The sequence below is a fragment of the Bicyclus anynana genome, chromosome 21, assembly GCF_947172395.1.
Source record: "Bicyclus anynana chromosome 21, ilBicAnyn1.1, whole genome shotgun sequence".
NCBI lineage: Eukaryota > Metazoa > Arthropoda > Insecta > Lepidoptera > Nymphalidae > Bicyclus > Bicyclus anynana.
In genome coordinates, this window is record NC_069103.1 from 3,560,666 (window position 1) to 3,588,637 (window position 27,972).

Below are 27,972 nucleotides of genomic sequence, written 5' to 3' on the forward strand. Positions count from 1 at the left end.
TACTTGTTGTTGTTACTATATATTCTGCGGTACGAGTGCCAATAATAGGAGTATAATTGTATACATTTAGGCAAAACAGCGTTTTGTTGAAGAAAATATTATTCACCAGTGCGCTATTGTCTGCTAACGACTTCGTCCGCATGGAATTTGCTTTGATTTCGCTTCCGACTTCCAGTCTCAATGAAATATGTGTAATGATGATGCAGGTACCTATTTAAATACATATGAAACTGTTTTCCTGTTTTTGTTTTATTACTCTACATTTCTTTCCCCCCAACGCCAAAGTTGCTGTCATTCCTTTAAATTCATTGTACGCATTGAAAATATACTCTATTTCCACTGATTAATGTAAAAGATACCTAGATTTAAACTAAGATATTATCTGTGACTGTGAGTGACGTCATCGGTCGCTTCGGCGTTCAGTTCTATAGTAGGAGCAGCGCCGGACCGAGGTAAATTTTAGAATGGAGCGAGATCCAATTATGGCGCCTTTCCTGTTTGCTCCTAACATTATATACTAGGGACATTTGAAAAGTTCGTAGCCTAATTTATATCGGAATGTCATTTTTAAGCACATTTTTAACCGACTTCAAAAAAAAGAGGAGGTTTCTCAATTCGACCGTCCGATTTCATTATTCTGGATTTTCAGATACGGCTTTAATTAATACAGCACTAACTGATCAGAAGGTAGCACATACGATGTTATGTTTTGCTTTTAATTTAATGGAAACTTTTTTATGATTTTAAGGTCGGTTGTTCTTTTTTATTATTATTTTTTAAATTACCCTCATGTTTGTGACGTCCTGCTTGTCACCAAGGTAAGGCTTATAAAGAAACACAAAATAATTTATTTGACAACCTCGTGTCTGCACGTCCGCTCGGCTTGGCGGTAAGTTGCCTCTTCCCCGCGCCCCCCGCCTCGCGCCGTGCCTCCACGACTTTATCGTTTATTCAATAGTCATCACACCTCTCCTTTTTTGACAAATTGAAATATTTAAATATAGTTTATATACAATAATAATTTACTGTAAATATATTTAGAAACAAAACAAAACTAAACATCTTTAATGCATTCGCATTAATAGAAATTATTTATTCGCTGTTAACATCACTTATTTTATCCGAACCATCTTTATCATCTCCTAAAACTCCCCATTGACCTTCAATTCGTGAATAATATTTCTCATTAACTCCTGTCCTGTCTTATCGTTTCGTATATTATACTCAGGGTCTTTGTGGTTTAAGACCGTATGTGTTGTTGAGATATACCTTCTCTCCAAAATCAATATCTATATCTTGTGCCTTTCTTCTCCTGTCTCCATATTCTTTCCCCTTTTCTTTCATTATTTTGTCTTTATCTTTAATTTGTGAAATTGATACGTTTTCTAAATCAATTTGATTTCTCAGATTGACTAATTTTAAGACTTTTCGTCAGCAGGTGTTATCGTTTTAATTGGTTTAATTTCTTTGTATTTGCTATAGTAATCAACTGTAACAAAAAGATGATGTCCGCTAGCCAAGTTAATCGACTGCAACGTCAATCCAAGGTTTAGATGGCAGCTCACGACGTTTCATTTGTATTGGAGGATTTGGTGCAGAAACCAAAGTGCAACCCTTACAACTTTTTACAAATCTCTCAGCATCACTGTCTATTTTGGGTCACCATACTTTGGTTCGTAAGCGTGCTTTCATTGTACCAATTCCTGGATGTCCTTTGTGGATTGCCTCCAAAACCTGGTGTCGTAACTTTAAAGGTATGACAATCTTAGTTCCTCTCCAAAAAAGGCCTTTATATAGTTCGGCTACAAATATTCTATAAATATTTATTGAAGGATCCCAGTTATTGGATGACAGAGCTTCTTTAACTAGTCGAATTTTATTATAATCTAAAGACAATTCTGTTAATGTTTTCATCTTTAAGGCACACGGTCTAGCGTATTGAATCAAACGGCTGGGGGTTATTTGTGGCACATAATCGAGATAGGCGATATTTGTTTTGCCTGGTTTACATAGCACCTTAAACTTATAAGCTTGAAGATGAAGTACCTAACGCTCAATTCGGGCACATGTTTTTGATCGGCTGCCAAATATAACCTCCAGTGGTTTATAATCGGTTTCTAAATCGAACGTATCCTTGCCGAATACATATATATCGAAATGCTCAACTGTCCAGACTAATGCAGGTGCTTCCTTTTACATTTGACAGTAACGTTTTTCAACGTCAGTTAGCCCTTTAATGCCGTAAGATACGAGATCCGTTACTATCTGAATAAACACTGCAATTAACTTAATTTTAAACTAAATTAGGATTTGCATCGTTGCGCATGCAACCGATTTGTGCATTTTTTCTAATTTAAGGGATTTAGTGGGCTTAACCCCTTGTATTGATAACTCATGGCCGAGAAATTTAATACTTTTGCAACAAAAATACACTTATTTGGGTTTAGAAGCTTTTTATAAATATTGCTTTCTTTTAAAGTTGCTAAAAGTTATCTAGCATTATGTTCAGCTTTATTTCTATCTTCATAAACTACAATATATGTCTATGAAGTTTACCACACCCTCACATGACAAAAGGATTCTTTAAAGTATTTTCTGGAACTGCTCTGGAGCACATGAAATGCAAAACATCAATCTTTTATAGCGACATAAAATTGTACCTGATCTGCTACTTGAATATCAGTATTAATGGATCCAGTAACGATATGAGTTTTATCGCTACCATAAGCAATAAATATATTAATTTGGCTTAGCAATTTCATTTCTAACTTCAACTTTTGGTTATCGCTTGATATCTTAATTTTTTTTTTCAAGAATTCAAAAAATTCTGAATTCATTTATTTCAATTAGGCTTAGTTTACAAGCACTTTTAAAATGTCAGGACTATGTCATAATTTAATTTAATCTAATGGTGGTAATAATAGTCGAAAACTTGAAATTAAAGTTACGAGGGTTCTAAATGCGCCTTGGTCCGAGAAGAGCCCACAATAAACTCAGCCAAGGTATAAATATTTATTTATTTATTTATTTATTTTTACCACCATTTTACAAACTTATCGAAAACTAAACACACAGTCATATAATACAGTTTAACACCAAGCTTTTTTATTATTTATATAGTCATTAACACTAATAAGACTTTCCTAAAAGCTTGCGTCTAATAAACACTTTGAACTTTTTGAGAGATATTCCAGTGGCTTCATATGGTAGTTGATTATAAAAACGTATGCAATTTCTCTTAAAAGAATTATTACTAAATTCTCAATAGTATATTGACTATGCACAGTCATAACTTTAATTTCTTTAATTTTTTCTGTTAACGACTCTCTCTCTACCATTTTGTATATCGCACGAACAGCTCTCTTCTGCAGAATAAATATACTATCAATATCAGCAGCCTACCCTATAGTAAAATACCAAAGTCAAAGTAGCTTCGAATATTTATCTGTTGTCTTTAAAATAGAACTATTCCTTTTGCTAGATTGAGTCCAATATACATTTCTTAAATGCTTATAAACCCACGTTGTAGACAGTGGTTCCTTGCCGGGCAAATATTACTATCTGCTGTATTGCGTACACTTCCACACCGACAACATTCTCAATTTTCCGACCAATTGTATTTTGTCAATTTTATATATATCAGATGTTTTAGATACTTGACCGAAATCATCGAGTTGCCGTTCAATGGCCTCAATAGCATTTGCCTGGGCATCATCACCCAGTATAAGTATTTTTACTTTAGATCTTTCGAATTACATTTCTCTACTATCTGATCCATCATGTTATCCTCATTATTAGAAAATTTGTATTTACTTCTTTGATGACATAATCACACTAAACATTTATGAAATTATTCATTTTGTTTTTGAAATTATTCATTTCAGTCTTACATAAATTTTATTTTGCATCGGGGAGAAACAAAACATCTAGTTTCTTTATTGCAAAGTCATATTAATCACCATCGCGATCAGTGTCTTGGTCGCTCGGTAAATTATAATATATCTCTTGTAACGCCAACCCTCCCAAGTGGAGCAAGTTACCCTAGCGTTTTTTTTTTTTTTCTTTTCCGACGCTGTATGTAATATTTGTAATATTTGCAATGTTTCCATTTTTTCGCAAACCTACAGATGCAGGATCGCCGTCGTCATCGTAATCGAATATTTCTAGGGATGGTATATTGTCCAGTTTGCTACTGATTGTTTTAATACCAACCGACGACCTTGTCAGTTTACTACTGTTCTGCTAGCACCAACTGGATTATCCAATTTGCTACTGATTGTTTTAGTACCAACCGACGTCCTTGTCAGTTTACTATTGTTTTGCTAGCACCAACTGGATTATTCAGTTTGCTACTGATTGTTTTAGTACCAACCGACGTCCTTGCCAGTTTACTACTGTTTTGCTAGCACCAACTGGATTATTCAGTTTGCTACTGATTGTTTTAGTACCAACTGACGTCCTTGTCAGTTTACTATTGTTTTGCTAGCACCAACTGGATTATCCAGTTTGCTACTAAATCCTTTTTTTTTTTGTTAGTACCAATTGACAGTGTCAATTTACTACAATGCATGTACGTTCATTACCAGCCAAAATTTTGACTTTATGTGGATGGTTGTAGCACTCGTTAAAAGGCTTCATTTCAGAGTGTGAAATGTTTGCTTTGATATCCATATTGACCAAAACAGTTAAGTAAGTACCCAAAATAATTTCAATATAGTACCTACCATTATTTCAGGGAAAAATTTGAAAAGTTGTATTTCTTCTCTTTTACCGGCTATAAACCATAAACTATTTAATTTTTTATAAGATATTTAAAAAAAATTTAACTGTCATCATTCTTCCATATCTGAATCAATCTAATTTTAACTGCTTGTGCACAAAGCCCATTTGAAAATGCCCATAAAAATAAACTAAATTTTTATTTTAGTATTATTACTAATTTCCAAACGACTCTAATCGTGATTGCAATTTAATTTAGATAGAATCACTCATACTGATTAAAAAAGAATATACCCTACGGTGTGATACCTTTGCCTCTTCGAATTGAAATTCGAAATTAAAAAAATAAAGAAAAACTAAATTATTTAAAATTTAAAAATCTTAAATAAACTTAATCTTTTATAAATTATTTGCTAAATTGGAATGTTTTTTGGTTAGGACAAATTAATTATTATTTTAATATCATTTTATCTACTAGAATACACGCTACTGAGACGGCATTCGTTCATGCAAGTTGCCACCTGTACCCAATGGCGTCGGTGCGTTTTGTTGGGTACTTACTCACCATTTTATTTTATTCACTGTTCTTTTTCCTTTTTCCACATTTATTTCTAGCGCTTACACTTTAGGACTCGTCGCCAGTTGTGACGTCCTGCTTGTCACCAAGGTAAGGCTTATAAAGAAACACAAAATAATTTATTTGACAACCTCGTGTCTGCACGTCCGCTCGGCTTGGCGGTAAGTTGCCTCTTCCCCGCGCCCCCCGCCTCGCGCCGTGCCTCCACGACTTTATCGTTTATTCAATAGTCATCACAATGTTAAAGCTACATTATTCAATGTATAGCTATATTAATAGAATAAAATTTTATGCATTCGTTACGTTCCCCACGCGATCCCGTCAAACAAATCGTGACTAGGTACTCGTATTTTTTAACATGAAAAAAAATCGAGTATCTTAATAATAAACTTAATCACTGCAATGAAGAACTTGAAGAAGAAAGGTTTAGCAAAAAAAAAATCATTTATGAAGTCATGTTAAAAACTGAAGGTGAATTAGGGCCTTCGTATATATCGTGAACTTTATTCGGCCTTTGGCCGGTGGAGAATAAAGTTCGCGGCCGAAGGCCGCGCGTTTTTGGGTAAAATGCCCAGCCATAGCCACAGTCGAAAGCCCTATTTCAAACCCCTGGCCGAAGGCCGGAACAAAATAAAGATCGCGGCCGAAGGCCGCGCGTTTTTTGCGCTTGGGTAAAAAGCCCAGCCATAGTCACAGACAGAAGCCCTATTACAAACCCCTGGCCGAAGGCCGGTGAAGAATAAAGTTCGCGGCCGAAGGCTGCAAGTTTTTTCCACTTGGGTAAAATGCCCAGCCATAGCCACAGACAAAAGCCCTATTACAAACCCCCGGCCGAAGGCCGGAGCAAATTAAAGATCGCGGCCGAAGGCCGCGCGTTTTCTGCGCTTAGGTAAAATGCCCAGCCATAGTCACAGTCGAAAGTCCTATTACAAACCCCCGGCCGAAGGCCGGTCCGATCTTAATGAAACAAAGCCTATATGTTGCCGTGGACTATGCTTAATCTATTGGTGAAAACCGCATCAAAATCCGTTCAGTAGAACCAGAGAATAGCGCGAACATACAGACAGACCTACAGACAAGAAAATTAAAAAAAATGTTTTCGTATTCAATTGCTCATTTCTAATTGCACTAACTTGATTTTAGTTAAATTTGGGAAAAGTACTCGATTTCTACTCTTTTATTATAGTATAGATAGATAGATAGATAGATAGATAGATAGATAGATTGACTTTTAGGAAGATAGCTGACACTATTGGCATCTCAACAGCAATTGGCAAACATCACATAATCGCCTTGGCTTCTTTGAGTTGAACAAATACGCGATCGACTGACGAATTTTCGCAACTGCTTGGAGTTGTTTGAGGCAGATACTTTTTTGTATATTTTGTGACCATGGTTAAAACCTGGGTATATCACTTTACTCCAGAAACAAAAGTACAGTTTAAAAAGTGGACACGACTAGGATCCAATGTTCCAAAAAGGCAGAAGCGGTTTTGCGTGTTGGAAAAGTAATGGCCTTAGTTTTTTTAAATTCGCGGGATGTAATTACGGTGGATTACTAAAAAAAGGCGTAAATATAAACTCTGCTTAATAGTGAAATCTGCTGCGATGTTTCAGAGGACAGATTAAAGAAAAATGGCCATGGTCATTGAGGAGAAAAATTTTGTTTCATCAGGATAATTTGCGAGTTTCTGCTAAGTTTTTAACAAACGTGTGAAACGTTTGTTGAAAGCATAGCAGAAATTCATCAGTATAATTTAGAATTCTTACCTTACCACCATATTCATATGATCTAGTCTCGTCTCCATCAGATCTATTTCCGAAGCTAGAAAAAGCACTTATCGAGTTCAAAATTTTTATGAAAGTGGTCTATGCATTTTCTAAGAGTTTAAAGAAAAAAAATAGCTGGTATAGAAATGTTTCCAGGCCAACAAAATAAGTGTATTGAGCTCTAAATAAAGTTGAAAAATAAATTAACTAAAAAAAAAATTATAGCTTTGTAGTTTCCTGGTTTACTTAGGCTACGAACTTATGGAACGCGAAGATTTTGACCATACTCAGACCAATTGAAAATCAGGCACAATACCGTCTCTCGATCACGTAGTGCCCGGGTGCAATCATCACCCTAGCGCCCCCTAGTACCTAGAGAACCCGCGCGGCGAGTGGCGCTTGGGCGCCCCTGAGATCGCGGCACCCGGGTAATGCACCCCATGTACTACAGGTAAAGAATCTAGCTCACGTAGCGCCCGGGTGCAATCATCACCCTAGCGCCCCCTAGTACCTATAGAACCCGCGCGGCGAGTGGCGCTTGGGCGCCCCTGAGATCGCGACATCCGGGTGTAACGCACCCCCTGCACTATAGGTAAAGACTCTCTATCTCACGTAGCGCCCGGGTGCAATCATCACCCTAGCGCCCTCTATTATCTGTATATACCCGGGTTAAAATCAATGCACTCCCTGCACCATAGGTAAAGAAAGACGCCTCTATTAGAAGTAAATTCGCGCACGTCGCGTTCATCTCTTCGCTTTAAAAATCGTCTATATTTAAAGCAAAGAAAAGCGAAGATCGAAATAAATTTCTTTTCGATCTTGTCTTTACCATTTCGGCGCCCCCTAGGATTTGGCGCCTGGAGCGACCGCTCCGTTCGCCGTATGGACGGTCCGGCCCTGAGTAGGAGTACCAACTGTAAATAATTTATTGACTTCTTTAGTTCGCACACTAAAACATTATGTAACCATCTTGTATATTCTACATCCATATAAACAGTTTTTTGCTTATAAAAAAATTACTAGCGGACCCAGTCAAGCTTCGCTTTGACCTATTCAACTTGAGAACTTCACCTCACAGTAGGTACGTAGTAGGCTGGTACAGTTACGCAAGTAACCAATAAGGTTCAAACTATTGGTGACAAAAATAATTTTTATCCGCATAAGATCATTCCGAGGTTTAATGCTATTTTGTTTCATTGCATTAATTTCTACGCTGCTATACTTATTTACAGTATCTAAAATTCTAGTCAATTAAGGATGTTCAAGTATGACCTTACCGTTTCTTCCAAATGGGGCAAGGTTAGAAACTGTGTGATTGTTGTGGCAGGCGCCTTGGTAACTGTTACAGGCGTTATTAGGCAGTCATTGTGTTGTAGGGCCAGTTGCTGGCTTATTAGCCTTCACACACGAGCCCAACTTGATGTTAGATCTGTAATCCACGCCTGACTGTTAACAGACAGCGGACAAAACGCGACTCTGGCGTGACGAGAGCAGTTATAATGGTACTTGGACTGCGGCAACGCATTCGACCAAAAAGGCTAATTGACACTTTTTTTTTAATGGTCTTACATTGTTCATTAGCGTTCTACTGGATTGGAAAAAAAATATCATATTATTCTGAGACCGATTACATGAAAATTTTAATTGTTAAGATTTTTTTGACAATAAGAGCCGAAACGCCTGTCGGCCATGATGATCTATATTTCAACTGCTTCGTGTCGTCACGTTAACAAATCCTTTACAAACGGAGTGTTTGACAAAACACAAAGTTAGTACATCAATTAATACGTGACGACAGCGTTTTTGACGTTGGGAAAATTTTAAAAAATTCATGATCAATTAATTAAGTGAAGAAATCCTTTATTATCTACGAAATTAATATTCTTGACATTAAATTTGATATGAGTCAACTACACTATTACACACAGGGCACAACGTCCATCACGAGAACTTAATTTCAACGAGCAAAATATTCCCCGTACATGGCTTGGTGGCCTCAACTTGCCATCGTTATCGGTATCAGCCTATGTGAACAGCCCACTAAAGGGTCATAGTTCGCTAATTATAGAAGCAGGGGATTTGTAGCGCAGCTTCGCTTCTTTAGTATTATCGCAAATTTAATATTAAAACTACGGTACGCTAATGCGGATAACGCAGATACGATCTTCGTAACGTTTACTATAAGATAATCACCGGGACTGACGGCTGTCCGTTCTGAGATTTTCTGTCTATATTAACAAGCTCAATGTTTCACAACCTGAACCAGGATTCGAGCCAAGTATCCCATGATCCGATAATGGACTAACGAGACTCTTAACTTGCCTAATTGCAAAAGAAAAAAACCTCGTAAATACGGTAAATCACAGTGATAGTTTGCTCCGTGTGTAGAGGGCTATCGCGTTAGGGAGTGATGCGTGACGTCATGCCACGACGTTACCCCTTGATGGTAATCGCAGTGAGGCAAGTTATGGTGGGCACAAATTGGTGGTGAATTTTCACTCGACTGTGACCGAACTTTTCAAAGTATGTTGTAATTTTGTTTCGAGAAAGTTCCACTTAATGATATACTATGGAGAAGTGGAAGATCTTTATCTTTTGTTTCTTTTATATTTTTGACTGATGACGAACTACGAGCTAAGTAAGCACCTACTATACCTTACCCTCTACTGTGAGTCACTAAACTTTCAAGCTTTTTGGATTCCAATATGGCACCCATTCGCATTGGCATTTGTTTAGATCTTATTTAGGTCAGTAGTTACTTTGTCTTTAAAGAACAGAAGCAAAATAATTTTATTGAAGAAATTATATTTTATGTTAATTAAGCAATAAATACACAATTGATCACAAAATTCCCAAATATCATTTTCATAAAGACGAAAACATCCTTATGTTATCATAATTCTGCGAACCATTAAATTACTTATTTACTAACAAATAAGTAATTTATTATTATGTATATTGTACAATAAAGCGAGATTTATTATTGCAAATGATAAGTAAATACCTAATCACTAAGATCATACGCATTACTGACCTACTGGCCCGATTTCTTTACGAGAGAACAACAACTTATAACACCCCTACAAAAAGTGGTTAATACATAGTGTAGGTACAACATAATTACCTGCCTGTTTTATGGCAGTAGGGTTTAGAAGTATAAATATTTTGTGTTAAGTTGCTTCGGGGTGATTATGAAAATGAGGTATTAGTAAGTATTTTTGTACACGTCTATTTGCCATTCGTAACTTCAGATCAGACATCTTAGCGTAGTAAACCAATCTGCTACAATACTTGGTAGGTACCTACGAGTATCTATTTCATATCTAAAACTATCTGACGCCGCACGGTTTCACCCACGTGGTTTCCGTTCCAGTAGGAATACGAGGATAATATATAGTCTATAGCCTTCGTCGATAAATGGGCTATCTAACACTGAAAGAATTTTTCAAATCGGACCAGTACCTAGTTCCTGAGATTAGCGCGTTCAACCAATCAAATAAAAAACTTTATACCTATATTAAGAAAAAGAAGATCGTGACCGCTACCACTTTCAGCGATTTCAATTTAGTTTTTTTTTTGAAAGGTGACTTATGTGCGAATGTTCTTAGATAAGTATGTTTGATTAAAATTGGTTGAGCCTTTTAAAAGTTGTGGGGAGTAAAAGTGGGAAAGAATACCCGAATGTCTGCAAATATACCTACTCGAGTGCGACCTCAAATAAAAGCGCACTGAAAGAGAATATTAATGTCTTGACCGAGAGTGTAATTAATAATGTCACCTTCGGGGGTTTATCAAAATTACTTTTATCATTTTTATGTTATAAGTTACTTATTTCATTATAAATTTTATATATACTTACCACTTAGCTACTTTTAATCGATTTACAAGATTTTAATAGCTTTCGCAATTTATCGGACAGCGTGTGCGAAGTAATTATGATTAACTATAAATTAAACTAAATTATGTACAAACTAGGTCGTAGCCTACTTGTGTCCTCACTATGTTTGCTATGTTATACTTAGATGCTTAGACAAGTGTGGCCTCACGCGTGATGCGTCCTCCACAAAAGAAAATGAAGCAGATTTTCCACATAAGAAAATGCAGCAGATTTCCATGTACAGGCCGTGAATTGTACTGTATCATATGTATTTGATTGCCTATTTAATAAAAAAATCATCTTATTCGAAAACCGGGAAATGGGTCAAATTAAGATTCCAAGATTTTCTTACATACATTAGTTACAAGTAAATCTAATTTATAGCGTGAAATAAATGGTCATACTTAGTAAAAAAATGTTCGTATAATTAGTTTTTTTTTATTTTTCAAAAAGGCCCCAAATTCTCAAGTTTTTTTTTTATTATTCTTTACAAGTTAGCCCTTGACTACAATCTCACCTGATGGTAAGTGATGATGCAGTCTAAGATGGAAGCGGGCTAACTTGTTAGGAGGAGGATGACAATCCACATCCCTTTCGGTTTCTATACGGCATCGTACCGGAACGCTAAATCGCTTGGCGGTACGTCTTTGCCTGTAGGGTGGTAACTAGCCACGGCCGAAGCCTCCCACCAGCCAGACCTGGACAAATTTAGAAAATCTCAATCTGCCCAGCCGGGGATCGAACCCAGGACCTCCGTCTTGTAAATCCACCGCGCATACAACTGCACCAAGTGCCCAAGGTTCCCAGCCTAATTTAAGACGGCGGCGCTTTTTAGTATGAATCTTCCTAATTTAATACGTGAAGGACGATTTTAGAGAAAATACAAGAGTTTATGTTCAGCTCAGTTCAGTTCAGTTAAGTATGTATGTTCAGTGATATTTCCGTCATTTGTGGACTGACTTGAATTTTGTTTTTTAAATGGAAGGTTAGGTATACTTCAAAGGTGGTCCCATTTTCTTCATATCAGTATCATATGATGACATCCTGGAGAAATCGAGAGGAGCTTTCGAAAATAGTATAGACGACAAGTGAGTTTGTTAATTTTTTCATTATGTACCTAAGTAGGTCTGAAGTAGGTCTGACGATGGAACCGAAACACAGGTGATGGAACTAATCAACGATTAAGAGCCTTTTGTTTGGACTTGGTTTATTTACTTGTTTTTATAGACGTACCTTTTTATTATACATATGTTATTAGACATTTGTACCTATACTACGCGTTAAGATATGAGCCTCAATCATTCAACGTCAAAACTCCTAAAGAACTTTGTAGATAGCATCATGGGGCTAGGACTGATGGTTATTTGTCTGTCATTTGAAGGTTACTACAGTATCTAGTGGCATTTATTGTGATGAGATATACATCGGCCAGTGTCACGACCTTTCCCAAGGTAATTCAAACCACAGTCTGATTCACAAGTGGTCTTTTCGGAAACTATTTAGGAGTCTAGTAAAAATCTATACTAATATTATAAAGAGAAAAGATTTGTTTGTTTATTTTTTTGCATTGAATAGGCTCCGAAACTATTGAACCGATTTTAAGAATTCTGTCATTGTTGGGAAACTACTATCCCCGGGTGCTATACTTATAGGTTAAATTTTATTTCCGTATTTCTACGAGAACTGAAACTACGTGGGTGAAATTGTATGGCGTCTGAAAAAAAAAATCAAAATTTGCTATTAACTTATAAGCAAGTTACAAAAAAAATAATACTTCCTACGTTATACGTTACTAAAAAAAATATTAATCTACAATATCTTCCAAATCGAATGAAAACTTACAAATATTATTTTGCCCTGACACCTAAAACAAATTTACCGAAAAGAGCGATTCTTAAATAGTTAAACACTACCACTAAAAATAAGAAAATAAGAATTGTAGCGGTACCACAATTCAATAAGAAAATAACATTTGCAGCGGTACTACAATTCAATAAAAATTGTAGCGGTAGCGGCGGACTATAGCGTTTGTGTCGACCCCTCAAAAAGGATCAAAGGTTGCCTCAACGCACGAGCAACTTGCAAAAACTATATTGTAAATTAAAAGACTTTTGAGAAGTTCTCTTAGATTCTAAGAAAGTATTTGGACTAACTGTTTAACGGGGTCCTACGTTCTCGCAGGTAGATTTTGTTTTAGTTTCTTAGTGTTGGTGTTATCTGACGGTCAGCGGGCCTTTAATCAGCGATGGTGAGCGAATGTAGGTCAGCGGTCAATCGCGATAGTGGCGAGCTTGGTCGCGATTATATTCAAATTAATCGCCCCCGATAGCCCAAGAGACCACCAACATATTATGTCATCATTCATCGTTATCAGCCGATGGGCTACTGGATCCATTTTTAGACATCTAGACTTCTTAAGAAATATAAGTTAATGGTATCTTCCATACACCATTGTCTTAGGCTCCCTTGATTACCTAGTGGTGGGTCGATTACAACAACGCTTTTCGGAAAGCGCATACAATTTTTAATAAAAAAAAATATGTGAGTACTTGTTAATCTGTCCTAAAGATCACGGGGTCCATATTTACACGGACGACGATGACGTGCAGATACAGTGCAGCAGCAAAAAAAATGCAGTGAATAATATAGTTTTTCTTGTAAAATCATCATGATGCAGGATTTGTCATAGTAAAAACTGCAGTGGGATTCGCAATGTTACAGTGGAATTCTAATAGATAAAAAAACATCGTCGTTAACATCACAATTGGCACAGTTTCCTCGTATGTTTCCGACTTAAGTATTCATACAACAAATTTTACCGCATCGTGTTACCAGTTTCTACACAATATTGGTAATCGTGAACTCATATACCTACCGGGGGGTTTAGGCGAGCGCAGAAGCATCGCAAGATGAGGCCCGAAGGCAGAAGCAGAGTAGATGGGCGGAACGACTCTCTAAGGGCGTCTCTGACTGTTAGCATTGTTAATATTCTTAACTAGAGGACGCCCACGTCGCCGTTCACGTGAAATTCTGTTTTTCAGAAATCCCGAAGGGACCATAGATTTTTCCGAGATAAAAAGTAGCCTATCTTCTGCTCCAAGGTCCAATTTATATCTATACCAAATTTCATCCAAATCGGTTCAGTGGCGTAGCTGTGAAAGATAACAGACAAACTGACAGTTTAGTACTGACATAGTTAGCATTGTTCTTATTACCGTCGTCTCCTGTACTACAACTACTATGTACAATAATGGCCAGTGAGGCAGCTAAATCTTATGGTGCCTATAAAAAGAATAAATTATCGACATCCTGTATTAAATGTTTTTTATGATGGAGCCATGACCTGGATCTAAGTAATCATCAGCTCCACGGTACAGTTGGGTATAACTGTTAGCCCTGATTTTCTACACCTTAGCCTTATTTTAATTTAGCACATATTCATTATTATCAACCCATATTCTCTTCACTGCTAAGCTCGAGTCTTCTCTCAGAATGTGAGGGGTAAGGCTGATAGTCTACCACGCTGGCCCGTTGAGGATTGGCAGACTTCACACACGCAGAATTAAGAAAATTCTCGAGTATGCAGGTTTCCTCACGATGATTTTCCTTTACCGTTTATGACATGTGATATTCTATTTCTTAAAATTCACATACGTAACTAAAAGTTGGTAGTGGACTGGATTCGAAACTACACCCTTCAGAATCGGAAGCAGAGGTTTTATCCACTAGGCTATCAATTCTCATTGGATCACGTGCCTTTGGATCACAAGGTCCTGGGTTCTTTCTTCTAAGTCTAAGAGTTAAGTTAGTTAAGTTTTTGGCTGGTGAGAGGGTTCAGCCGTTATCACCCTATCGGCAAAAACATACCGCCAAGCGATTTAGCGTTCTGGTGCGAATTCGTGTAGAAACCGAAACTGGTATGGATTTTCATCCTACTCCTAACAAGTTAGCCCGCTTCAATGTTAGATTGCATTATACACTTACTATCAGATGAGATTGTATAGTCAAGGCACAATCTACTGTGGTCAAGGGCTGATTTGTAGAGAATAAAAAAAAAAGTTGGGAAGTTGGTGGTAACTGGTGTTACATTCTCATGCCTCTGAGAGCTTGTTAAGCTGCAGTTGCGTGTACATAGACGCAAAAATGCTCTGCCTACCCGAAGAACGCAATACAAACCTATGTTGGACCACATAATATATAGTTGTACAAGGAATTTTCCAAGTTTTACTTATAATACATACCCTAATTAAAAACCTTATGTACGCTATTGTTAAGCTGCCGGCTGGTCGGTATGGTTTACGGCACATAATTAAAACGTTCAGTGCAGTTTTTTAACTTCTACAGAACAAGAAACATCTTTAAATGCAATTAATGTATCGTCAAAACAAATGCATAGTCTATAAATAAGTATTTTAATACAAAATACGAGTAGAAGGGTTCGTTTTTGTACTCCTTACCTTATTTTGATTATTTTTGTGATCTCATTTCCACAGTTTGAACGTAGCACTGATTATCGCACACACAATTCACATTTCACTTTTGTTCACTTGAAGTTCAGAAAGTTACAGTTCCAAACCATATGTTCGAAACTTAAAAAGCTTTCAGCATATAGGTAAACAATGACAATGGATCTTGATATACCAAGCTTCATGCAATGAACCACCTCATGCGTTGCCATGGCTACGAAGGGGACGCCTCTCTGTTGCCATAGATAACTGGTGGCAATACATCACGATCACGAAAGATTTGTTAGGGTTACGACTCAAACTTAGCACTGACTGTGATTACTATCGTTTTAAGTGGGGTCCGCTTTCTGGCATAATCTCGCCCACTTTGCCCGATTATGGGTATCCGACTTCTTAAGTTTGTTGGCTCTGAAGTCCGCGTGTATGATATTAATTATTATATTTGTTGTCGTCTATGAAAATCGCGCGTTATCTGTGGACAACGTAGCGTTGCGTAGTTGGCAACCTTGAACCGTTCGCGCCTTATTACATGAAACAGTTGGGATTACTGTAGAAAAATGGCGCCTCGCACCATTTTTCCTACCCCCTCAATTATTGACTGTTATAAAAGGTGGTGTAACAAACTTTTGGGTTAATCAGTAGTGAGGGTGCTAGCGGTCTCATTCTGTTAAAAGTAAAAGTGTCACTAATAATTAACGTGATAAACAGTTACAAGTATACGGATTTGGTATTGTATTACAATTATATATTATTGTCTAAAAAACCATTAACTATTAGGAGAGGTTATACTAATGTCTTTGTGCAATATTTTCATATGATTTTGTATTACGGTTTCATGATGACTCTTAAACATCCTTGTCTGTTCTTAAATCTTATTATGTGATAATACATTGTATGAACATGTTATCATGCGAGTATGTGTGTAACTTAATTAACTGATTTCATGATCATAATGGTTTAAATAAATAATATTGATGTACCTCCAATGTGATTTCATTAACAGACCTTACATGTTTTAGATTACTCCTAATATCAGAAGTGCTAAGAAACCACGACCCTCGACAATGCCTCGAACAGAGAAAAGAAAACGTAGGCGGACTCGCAGGCAGTCACCCAGTTCATCTTCATCATCGAGCTCATCTTCGTCGTCGAGTAGCAACAGTGATCGCGGAAGAAGTAAGCGACCTCGCCGCCGTTCGTTGAATGTGAGTCAGAATGTTTTATTGTCGTCTGTTATACCTGAATTTGATCCATTGTTAGATGATGTTGATATGTGGCTTAATGTGATACACGCAAATGCGACTAGTTTTGGTTGGTCAGATGATATGGTTAAATATCAGGCTTTACAAAAATTACGAAATACAGCAAAAACGTGGTACGATTCTTTGCAAAAAAATGAAACTAAATGGACATCATGGAAATGGAAAGATTGGCGGAATAAACTATCCGACACTTTCCAAGTTAAACGAAATGTTTTTCTATTACTTAAACAATTGTTAGATTCTAGACCAAATGACGGTCAGTCGTTATACGAGTTTTACTTCCAACAAAAAAACAAAATTGATAATATACATTTGGCTTTTAGACAAAATGATATAATTTCTATAATTGTTGGTACAATAGGTGACACACAGTTATGTAATGCGGCGGAAGCGGGTAGTTTCAGATATTGCGATGATTTAGCTTCGTTTTTGCATAGTAAAACCCAACAAGATTTAGCGTGTTCATCTCAACAAATGATCAATAGGAAATTTACATCTTTTTCAAACCCTAAATTTGATATAAAGCCAGGAACTAGTTATTCTCAATACTCTTCTATAAGTAGCCAATCAAATAGTAATAATAATAATCAATTTCAACCCACATGTTTCCGGTGCGGGGAGGTAGGTCACAAACGGAATTTCTGTACCGTTAAAGATAATGTAAAATGCTTATTTTGTTTAAAAAATGGACATTCGGAATTAGCCTGTAAAACTAAACAAAGAACTAAAACTGACAAGGACGTTGAAGTAAAGTTAATTTCTTCTGAAAAACAAAATGTTTTTTAAAAATGTTACTGTAAATAACAAAGCTTGTTCGGCGTTTATAGATATGGGTAGCGATTGCTCTTTAATTGTATTCAGTTTAGTTAAATAAACTTGGTTTGTTAGCACGTGATCTCGATAAACCAGTTCATTTAACAGGCTTTGCAAATTCGTTGACAATTGAAGTAAACAAAGCCGTTGATTGCACAATGAAGTTTGGTGAACACAGTTTTAGGGAATCATCGTTTTGGTAAAATCATATGTTACATGGATGATTTACTTACTGCAACAGATAATTTGCCCGAAAATATTTCATGTCTAGAGGAAGTACTAAGAATTTTTTCTGAGCATGGATTAACATAAAATTTTAAAAAGTGCTAATTTTTTCAAAATAACATAGGTTTTCTGGGGTATGAGATTATTATTATTATTAAAAGGGAATTAGGCCCAGTCCAAATAAGATTAATGCCGTAAAACACTATCCAACACCAACTAATATCCATAAGTTAAAGCGATTTCTAGGTCTTGTTAATTATTTTAGAAAATTTATTAAAGATTGTGCATTACTAAGTAAACCTCTCACGAATCTATTAAAAAAGAGACGTCTTGGTATTGAGATACAGAACACAATCAAGCAGTTGAAAATTTAAAAAAAAAATCTCTAATCAACAATGCTATTCTTAATATATTTGATCCAAAGTTACCTATAAATTTATATACGGACGCAAGTCGAGACGGATTAGGGTGTATTTTGATGCAATTTACCGAAAGTAGTGAAAAACCTATACGTTTTTATAGTCGTCAGACTTCACATGAAGAAAAAGCTTAACATTCATTTGAATTAGAGTTACTAGCTATTGTGGTGGGTTTAGAAAAATTTAGGCATTATCTACTGGGATCTAATTTTAAAATCATTACAGATTGTAATGCCGTTAAACATGCGTTAACAAAGAAAGAAATAATTCCTCGTATTAGTAGGTTTTGCGTACCCAAGAATTTTCATTTGAGGTAGTTCATAGGGCAGGTTCGCAAATGCAAAATGTGGATGCATTAAGTAGAAACCCCGTAAAATTAGGTATAGATGACTCATTTTGTGTTAATACTATCACTGAGGGTGACTGGTTACTATCCGTACAACTTCAAGATCAAAGCATTTTTTCTATTCGTGATATATTAAAATCAGGAGAGGCCGAACAACATAAACAAATATTTGATAAATATGGACTTTTGGGTAACAAAGTTTACAAGCGCACGGAATTTGGCCGACGATGGCTTGTCCCGAAAAAGTGCACTTGGCAAATTATTAGGCTAAATCATGATAACGTTGGACATTTTGCGGTTGACAAAACAGTCGAAAGGATCCGTTCATTATATTGGTTTCCGCGATTAAAAACCACAGTAAAGAAATATATAAATAACTGTTTAAATTGTATTTATTATAAAAATCTTCATGGTGAAAAAAAACCAGGTCAGTTATATCCAATACCAAAATACGCACGTCTTTTTCACTCTTTGCATTTGAACTATTTAGAACCATTTGTGAAATCAAAACAAAACAAATGTTATTTACTTTTAATTGTAGATTTGTTTACAAAGTTTGTATTCATAGCCGCTACAAATGATTGGGGAGGGTTGTTAATGAGTTAGATAAAATATTTAAAATATTCTGCAATCCGAAACGTATTATATGTGATGCAGGGATTGCTTTTACTTCAAAATTATTTATGTATTATGTAATAGTAACTGCGGTACCACGCTCTAATGGTCAGGTAGAACGTTATAATAAAACAATTTTAGAGGCCTTCGTAGCACAGATACAGATAATAATAAATGGGACCAACATATCGATCAAATTCAACAAGGTATTAACAGTACGATCAATAAAACCACAACGGCAGTACCAAGCGAGGTATTTTTTGGTTACCGGTTACGAATGAGTAGCGATACTGATTGCAATAACGATGAACAGTTAGTAGACGTAACCGCGTTAAGAAAACAAATGGATTCTAAAATAAAAATAAGCGCAGAAAAACAAAAGGTGGCTTTTGATTCATAACGGAAGGAAGCACCTAATTATAAAGTCGGTGAGCTTGTAGTGATTAAAGTTCCCAGTTGTACAAATAGCGGACAAAGTACTAAACTCGTGGCTTAGTACAAAGGACCATTTCAAATAACCTAAATATTGGGTCATGATAGATATCGAGTAGAGGACATGAGAGGATCGGAAAGAAGTTCCAAGCTTTATGATGGGATATCCTGTGTGGAAAACATGAAACCTTGGATACGCTTGGACAACAACATTTTATAAGCCGGCTGTTGTCAGTGGTACTACTTTATTTTGTGAGTATCAAAATACTTGTTAAATTACTACTGTACTGTTTTTCTTGTTAATTATTACTACTATTGTTTAATGTGTCTGAATAATTTGTCTGATGTATTTGCTTCAAACATAAGAATTTACAGTGTATTACAACATTGTATCAGGTATCAACATTGAACGCTGGATACAATGGTAAAATGAGCCATACACAACCCTACTTTAACAGGTCCATACACACTCATTGTTAAACGAGTCATACACGACCTTAGATAGGGGGTTTTACACGCTCGAGTTGTCAATGTAAACATCTGCGCACTGTAATATCTTGTTTTCTAGTTGAGTAAATGTGTAACTGTTATTCTGAATTCGAATGTATACATTCAGAATAATAATTTTAAAATTATTGGGATATAGCTTAATTAGTTCCTTTGTTCTCAGCAATTACACCAGACAAGCACGCGATTCGGGACGAACGCGTTAACAGGAGGGCCGGATGTTGTCGTCTATGAAAATCGCGCGTTATCTGTGGACAACGTAGCGTTGCGTAGTTGGCAACCTTGAACCGTTCGCGCCTTATTACATGAAACAGTTGGGATTACTGTAGAAAAATGGCGCCTCGCACCATTTTTCCTACCCCCTCAATTATTGACTGTTATAAAAGGTGGTGTAACAAACTTTTGGGTTAATCAGTAGTGAGGGTGCTAGCGGTCTCATTCTGTTAAAAGTAAAAGTGTCACTAATAATTAACGTGATAAACAGTTACAAGTATACGGATTTGGTATTGTATTACAATTATATATTATTGTCTAAAAAACCATTAACTATTAGGAGAGGTTATACTAATGTCTTTGTGCAATATTTTCATATGATTTTGTATTACGGTTTCATGATGACTCTTAAACATCCTTGTCTGTTCTTAAATCTTATTATGTGATAATACATTGTATGAACATGTTATCATGCGAGTATGTGTGTAACTTAATTAACTGATTTCATGATCATAATGGTTTAAATAAATAATATTGATGTACCTCCAATGTGATTTCATTAACAGACCTTACATGTTTTAGATTACTCCTAATATATTATTCAAACCTTGTTTTCGAAATAGGTAACTACTGCACTACCTACCTACCTATTTAAATGGTTATTTTTTATTTATTTTTATTTACCGTGACGAACACAAGATTGCACGGCATTTGCACACGTTAATAATTTCAACAGGTTAAACCAGATGTTTTTTTTTTGTATTTTAAAGTTATAAATAAAATTATATATGTACACTTTTTTATCTTATACCACTTATTAGTTTTGCAAAGTTATAACAACTTTATGCATTACGACAATGAGCAATATAAATTCTTTCGATTTTTTAAGTGACTGGAATTTTTGTTGTAAATTAATCAAGTTCGTAGTTACTATTTAATAAATGAAATGAAATGATGAAAGGAAATAGAAACACACTAAAATATTAAATAAATTTAGTCTATTAATTTATTTTTACTATCAATATAGATAATTAATTATCCTATATACAAAAGCTTGAACGCACGATGTAAATTTTCTTATTGGCGATTCCGATACGACCATTTTCACGATCGCTTTAGGCTTAGGGGATGGGGCTGGAAAAGAAACAAACATAATTCTCTTACCTACTTGTTTAATTGATATCTAAAGATAAAACAAAAGAACTTAAGATTGCTTAAACGAATTAACTTTTGGGGTTCGAAATTTTCCCCGAAATATACCCATTTTCGTAACTATACTTACGTATCTATCTATTAAAGCTCTTTGCTCGCTTGTTACAAAGGACTTCTGGACGGATTCATACTAGATGTAGATAGAGTAGATTCAGTAGATACTAGTAAGAATATCGTTGGGGTTCCAAGGTGCTAAAATGGCGACCCCGCACCGGAAAGCGCAATGTTGGTCGACCCCCCAATAGGTGGACTGAGGACATCAAGCGGGTTGCAGAGAGCCGCTGGATGCTGGCGGTTCGAGACCGTTGTGTTTGGAAGTCCATGCAAGAGACCTATGTCCAGTAGTGGACGACCATCGGCTATTAATGAAGTTATGTGACTTTTGCACATGCACCAGAAATATAAAAAATATATAAATTAAAGCTAAGCTTAAGTGGTATCTTACTGTTCTGTGTTCAACTTGCAAACTAAGTGATCTAAACAGTGACTATAATATGTTTACGTAATTAAATGCGATTAAAGTAGAACTCGGGCTTTCAAAAAGGAGTAAATTATAACTCCTTTTTGGAAGACTTGTGACTGAAACGGCAGAAAAAAGTGATTGTAGCGGTTTCAGCCATTTTTTATATTCCTGACAAGGCTACTCATATTTTATTAATTGTTATTCACAATAGCTTAAAGTTTTAAAATTTTTAAACTGTCCAAGACGCAAATAAAATAATTAAGAGTTATACTCAAAGATTTTATACTAATAGATATGTCACTAACTGAGGTGAACAAAAGTGGCTAATTGTCTTAATTTCTGTTAGTCGCATAAACAACGAAAGTTATTTAAACAAATAATACCTAATGTCTACAATATCGAGTTGCTTGTTTAGGAATTGTATAAAATGTGAATATACACAATATTGTGCATGTGTGCTCTCAGTGGAGTATTTAGCTAAATTCGTATCACTATTTGCGGTGATTTTGTAGGCACGTAACACACAGTATAAAATCTTTGGTTATACTACAATTTCGGGCGTACATTCGTTGTGCAGATGCCGTCTACATCCAAGCGGGCAAGTTGTAGTGACTTCTATCTCCAAATCAATAGAAAATCTGTTGTTTATGTGGATTTTCACGCAATCAATGGTGGACGTCGTTGCATTCACCCATAGGACTTTGGCAGGGAACGTGTCGCCGCAGACGCTTGAGCCCAACTTCTCACATTGTCCCTTCCACGGAACCATTGAGTACGTTTTGCACGGATTCGGCACGCACACCGGTATCATGGAGTCTTTGGGCAAAGTTAAATACTGTTCTTCGGGACACGGACCCTGTTGGTAAGCCAGCCAACATTTGTCCGTGTCCGGGTGAAAGAGGAATCCTGAAAAAAGAAAAATAAATGGTTTTCTAAATGCTTCCAGGAAATGAATGATTCATTTGACTTAAAGCTACGGTTTTACAGGAATGTAAACCATTTTTAAAAACTTTCGTAATAACACCGACATGGAGCTCTAGTGGACAGGCTTTTGTCATTTTGTAAAAGCTGAAATGTTGTCAGCCAATGCTTACACCATGGTAGGAAAAGTGAGTCGTATTTTTATAATTTCTTAGGTTTTTGCCATTTTATTATTATTAGCTTCCACGCTTTATTTATTTTTGTATTCCCATTGACAGGATGGACAAACATCTTGACACCTTGGGACCCCAACGTCCATCGACTCTTCGAACTATATGCCCTGCCCATTGCCATTTCAGCTTCGCGACTCGCTGAGCTATGTCAGTGACTTTGGGTCTTTTACGGATCTTTTCATTGCTTTTTCATCGCATTGGAAACACCAAGCACAGCTCGCTAAATTAAGAGAAATCACATAAATCAAGCAACCCTAATAAGGTCTCTGGAAATATCTTACCGGGGCGACAATCGCAAATCCAGTCGTCGGTTTGATCTCCGGGATAATAGAGCTCGTTCTCTGGACACTTTGCCGGTAAATATACGGGCATGCGATTCTGAAATTTAATAAAAAATCCTCAATCAGTGGAATAGCGATGTGGGGGGCAAGGCAACGATATAGGTATTTTAGTAAAGATCGCATCGCATCAAAACTGAGGCGAACAATTAATGTGAAAAACAACGAAAATTATTTTTAAACTTAAATATTGTCTACAATGTCGATTTGTGTATTGTTTAAGGAGTGTAAAAACTATATCATACACACGGAAAACATTATACATAAATATATAATGTAAGTAAACACAAAATTGTGCATGTGTGTTAGTGGAGTCGCTAAATTGAGATCACATATGTGGTGATTTTGTATGCACGTAGACAGGGCCGGCCCGCCCATACGGCGAACGGAGCAGTCGCTCCAGGCGCCATATCCTAGAGAGCGCCTAAATGATAATCCTAGCCAACCGTAGGCGGCACTGCGCCTGATTTTCAATTGGTTACCCCAGAGTATGGTCAAGATCTTTGCGTTCCATTCTTACTTTACACTCATAATTTGGTATAGGTATCTGCATATTATTAAGAGAAAACAGGAAAGGCGCCATAATTGGGTCTCGCTCCATTTAAAAATTTACTTCGGGCCGGCGCTGCACGTAGGTAACATATTTATAGTATAAAATAATCATTGGGGTAACAACGGGAGGAAATTGCGCCATACCATCAGATTTAATATAATAGAAGATTGGTTTCGGTCATGGTATGAATTGAAAAAAAAAATACTTACTTCTACGTGCGCAAATCAATTTTCTCAATATTGCTATCTAAATTATAACAATTTAATATAAATACGAGGTACATAGACATACCTACATCTACAGTTGTTTTTATTATTGTTATCTAAATTAAAATTGTAGCGAACCACATACATAATCTCACTAGTTCGAAAAAGTATTCTTTGTATTTGCGCGCGGCGTCAGGACTTTGCATTTAATTCATGAGATGAGTCCAATTTATTTGTTTTCTTCATCCGCTAACGTGAAAATTAAATTGAATTTGAAACTTAATGAAGCACGGTAGCGTCAATTTTATTGCTTGATCCAGTTACTTTTTATAATTAAAAGGCATTGATAGCTAATTCAAGATAGACTCCGCACAGCGCCTAGTCTATATTTTTTATGTAATTTTGCTATCTGTGTGCATATCATCCAAATTGATTTGCACGATAGCTTTCGTCCCTATTTAGAGTCACTATATTTTTAGGTGATACGAAGTCAAACGGGTCAGCTAATATCAGTTAATGTATTTTCAATAACAACAAATCTACGTCATTCAGGCATAATGCTTGCTATTACACCAATTAACAATTAATTTTAGACGGTCTCCGTGGCGCATTGGTATGCGCGGTGAATTTTACAAGACGGAGGTCCTGGGTTCGATTCCCGGCTGAGCCGATTGAGGTTTTCTTAATTGGTTCAGGTCTGGCTGGTGGGAGGCTTCGGCCGTGACTTGTTACCACCCCACCGGCGTACCTCCAAGCTATTTAGCGTTCCGTTACGATGTCGTCTCGAAACCGAAAGGGGTGTGGATTTTCATCCTCCTCCCAAACAGAGGTCATGGATTCTAATATTCTATCCGTTCCAGCTGAACTAGCCACTATCATATAGTCTTTCAGACTAATTGTAAGACTTATTAAAATGGATCGGGAACAATGGATTTTCCCGGGATGAAAAGTAGACTATGTATTAATTCAGAGTAAAATCTACTTCCATTCCAAAGTTTTAACCAAATCGGTTCAGTGGTTGCTGCGTTAAAGTTTAACAAACATCCAAACATTCGCGTTTATAATATTAGTAGGTATAATGCAAATATTGTTTCCTAAAAAAATGTATTGAGTTAAAATTAATATCATCATTAACAACCCATATTCGGCTTACTGTTGAGCACGAGTCTCGACTCAGTATGAGAGGGTTAGTCCACCACGCTGGCCAAATGCGGATTGGCAGACTTTACACACACAGAGAATTAAGAAAATTCTCAGGTATGCAGGTTTCCTCACGATGTTTCTCCTTCTCCGTTTGAGACACGTGATATTCAATTTCTAAAAATGCACATTTGGAGGTGCATGCCCAGATTCGAACCTACGCCCTCCTCGCACGTCTCTAAATTATTAATAAACTTATACTCGTAGTTATCCAATTACAGTGCATCAAGAACATCATTGAGTTTTAATTTGAATCAAACAAAAACTCGACCTTCAAACAGTCACCTACGAATCAGTTCACTACATAGGCGTATATAGCGGGGGAGCCGGGTGGGTCGAGCCCACTCTAGAATGATCCAGTGCCCACCTTAGGATTCTGGGCTACCGATTTAAAATTATATGATGGACGGAAAAAATACAAAATAAACAAAGAAAAATCAATAGACAGTAGACCCGTTTCAAAGGTCAGTTCCACAATTGTTAACGTATTTTCTATATTGAGTGTCGACTCTCCAGGGGCCGGGCCCACCCTAAAAAATAATCCTAGATACGCCAATGGTCCACTACATAGTTGTTTGACCGGATAGACGTTCTCACCTGTTTATTTACTAACAGTGGATTCTCTTCGTACTCCGGAAAACCTATGACATCCTTATTGACACCAGTACTCATTGAACTCACAAAAACACTTAAACAAAAAAATATTATAACCGTGTCTCTAAACCAGGATACCATCTTAATTTAATTCGATAATTATTAATTTTCACTATTTTAATACGACACCAAGTTACAATTGTAATTAAATGATGTTTTTAAGAGACTTTATTTTAGTTAAAACGTTTGTGTTTAAGAATATTAAATGCAAATACAGCCGTTTAAATGGACAGTTTCGCTTCGACTACAGAATGATTCGTCTGGTCGAGTTATATCAAGTTTATAATGTTAAGTTGCGGTCACTAATCGGAAATTATAACTTAAATAGATTTGATAACCGAAAAACCAGTTACGTGTGTGAATTCTTCGGACAAGATATTTATTTTTATTTGTATATCTACCTATTTAATTTACGTTGGTCGTTGGTATTTATCGGCTTATCGGTGTTCGCTTTATTATAATTTTAAACTTTATAGAGAAAGACATGTAAATTGTTTCTATGTCCGTCAAAGACTTTTAAATCACCCAATTAATTAGATGTGTCCCAAGCCGGCTTAAATAGAAAGACGATGTTTAAAAAAAAACATGCGAAGGAGTTGCAGGCGACAGCTAGATTATTATTTGTTAGTTAGTATTATTATATTTAACTAGCAGACACCCGCGACTTCCGGACCGCGACCCGCGATCCGCGACCGGATTAAAGAGGGCCGGATTAAAAAGGTCTAAGACCTCTTTAATCCAGTCCTATCGCAAAATCTGTTCTTTCCTTTTATTTCCCTTCCTCTGCCTCCGGTTCCGATCCCTCAGACGGATTCGCGCCGGAGTCCCTCATGGCTCCGTGTTCTATACTCGCTCTTCACAAGCGACATTCCCACCGACCACCCGGACGTACATGACGGCCGTAGACCGGCGTTCCATTAGAGTCCGGTTCCAGAAGGCAGTTAATATTATAGGCAAATGGTTCCACCTCTGGCGGACAAAAGTCAACCCAGAGAAAAGCGCAGCCGTGCTTTTCATTGGCAAACCGACCGCCCGAAACAAACCTGGACTCAAAGAACCTCCCTTCAAAGAGACTCAAAGAGTTACGGAGCTCCCATCCCCTGGCGATGTACTGCCAAGTACCTAGGCGTAACCTTTGACAACCGCATGAGCTTCTCTATGCACATCAATAAAGCGAGGGAAAAGGTTGCATACGTAATGCACCGCCCACCATCCCAAAACGACCCTTAAGATGCTCCAAACATTGCAAAACCGGTTTCTGCGACAAATTACGGGCACACCGTGGTTTGTACGCAATAACGACCTCCATAGAGGCTTAGATTTACCTTCAATAGCTAGTTACAACAGCTCTCTCGAAACTATTTCGACAGAGACCTCTATTTAGACCCTTTAATGGTCTAAGATCCCAACCAACTAGTCATTGAGACCTGCAACTATCCACTGGGCACTTATCTACTCAACACGAAAAAAAAATTCGTTTCCGGAGGGCGTGGGCTTGAATCCGGTCCGGGGCAAGCACCTCCAAATTTGGATTTGGGAATGCATTAGTTGTATTTGAACGCTTTTTTAATGATGGATGTTAAAAAATACTCACGTTCGAATGAGGGCTTAAGCTATACTTTGTAACCGCCTTGATGGTAATACATACATTACTTATGCGAATTGGAACTATAAGATCCTCTGTTTCGACGGCCTCAGTGGCACAGTGGAGGCTTCGGTCGTGACTAGTTACTACACTACCGGCAAAGACGTACCGCCAAGCGATTTAGCGTTCCGGTACGATGTCGTGTAGAAAACGAAAGGAGATGATCGATACTGATGCCAAAAATGCAATCAGTAAAATTTTTGTCTAGCTCTACGGATTTTAACGAAACTTGGTACAATTATTCTTCATACTCCTGGGCAGGTTATAGTATACTTTTCATCACGCTACGATTAATAGGAGCAGAGT

General features: G+C 36.8%; 1 protein-coding gene across 2 annotated transcripts; it reads right to left on the reverse strand.

The window, feature by feature from the left end:
• Positions 1–21,228: 21,228 nt before the first annotated feature.
• Positions 21,229–26,278, reverse strand: LOC112044277 (uncharacterized). Of its 2 annotated transcripts, XM_024080074.2 has the most exons (4): positions 25,965–26,278; positions 23,352–23,448; positions 22,481–22,822; positions 21,229–21,375 (listed from the first exon to the last, which is right to left on the reverse strand). In XM_024080074.2, the coding sequence occupies exons 1-4, from the start codon at positions 26,100–26,102 to the stop codon at positions 21,260–21,262; spliced, it is 693 nt and encodes a 230-aa protein (XP_023935842.2). In that variant the 5' UTR covers positions 26,103–26,278; the 3' UTR covers positions 21,229–21,259. The 2 variants fall into 2 exon arrangements, with proteins under 2 accessions (XP_023935842.2, XP_052744015.1); XM_052888055.1 differs by lacking the exon at positions 21,229–21,375 and having other exon boundaries at positions 21,396–22,822; positions 25,965–26,276.
• Positions 26,279–27,972: the final 1,694 nt, after the last annotated feature.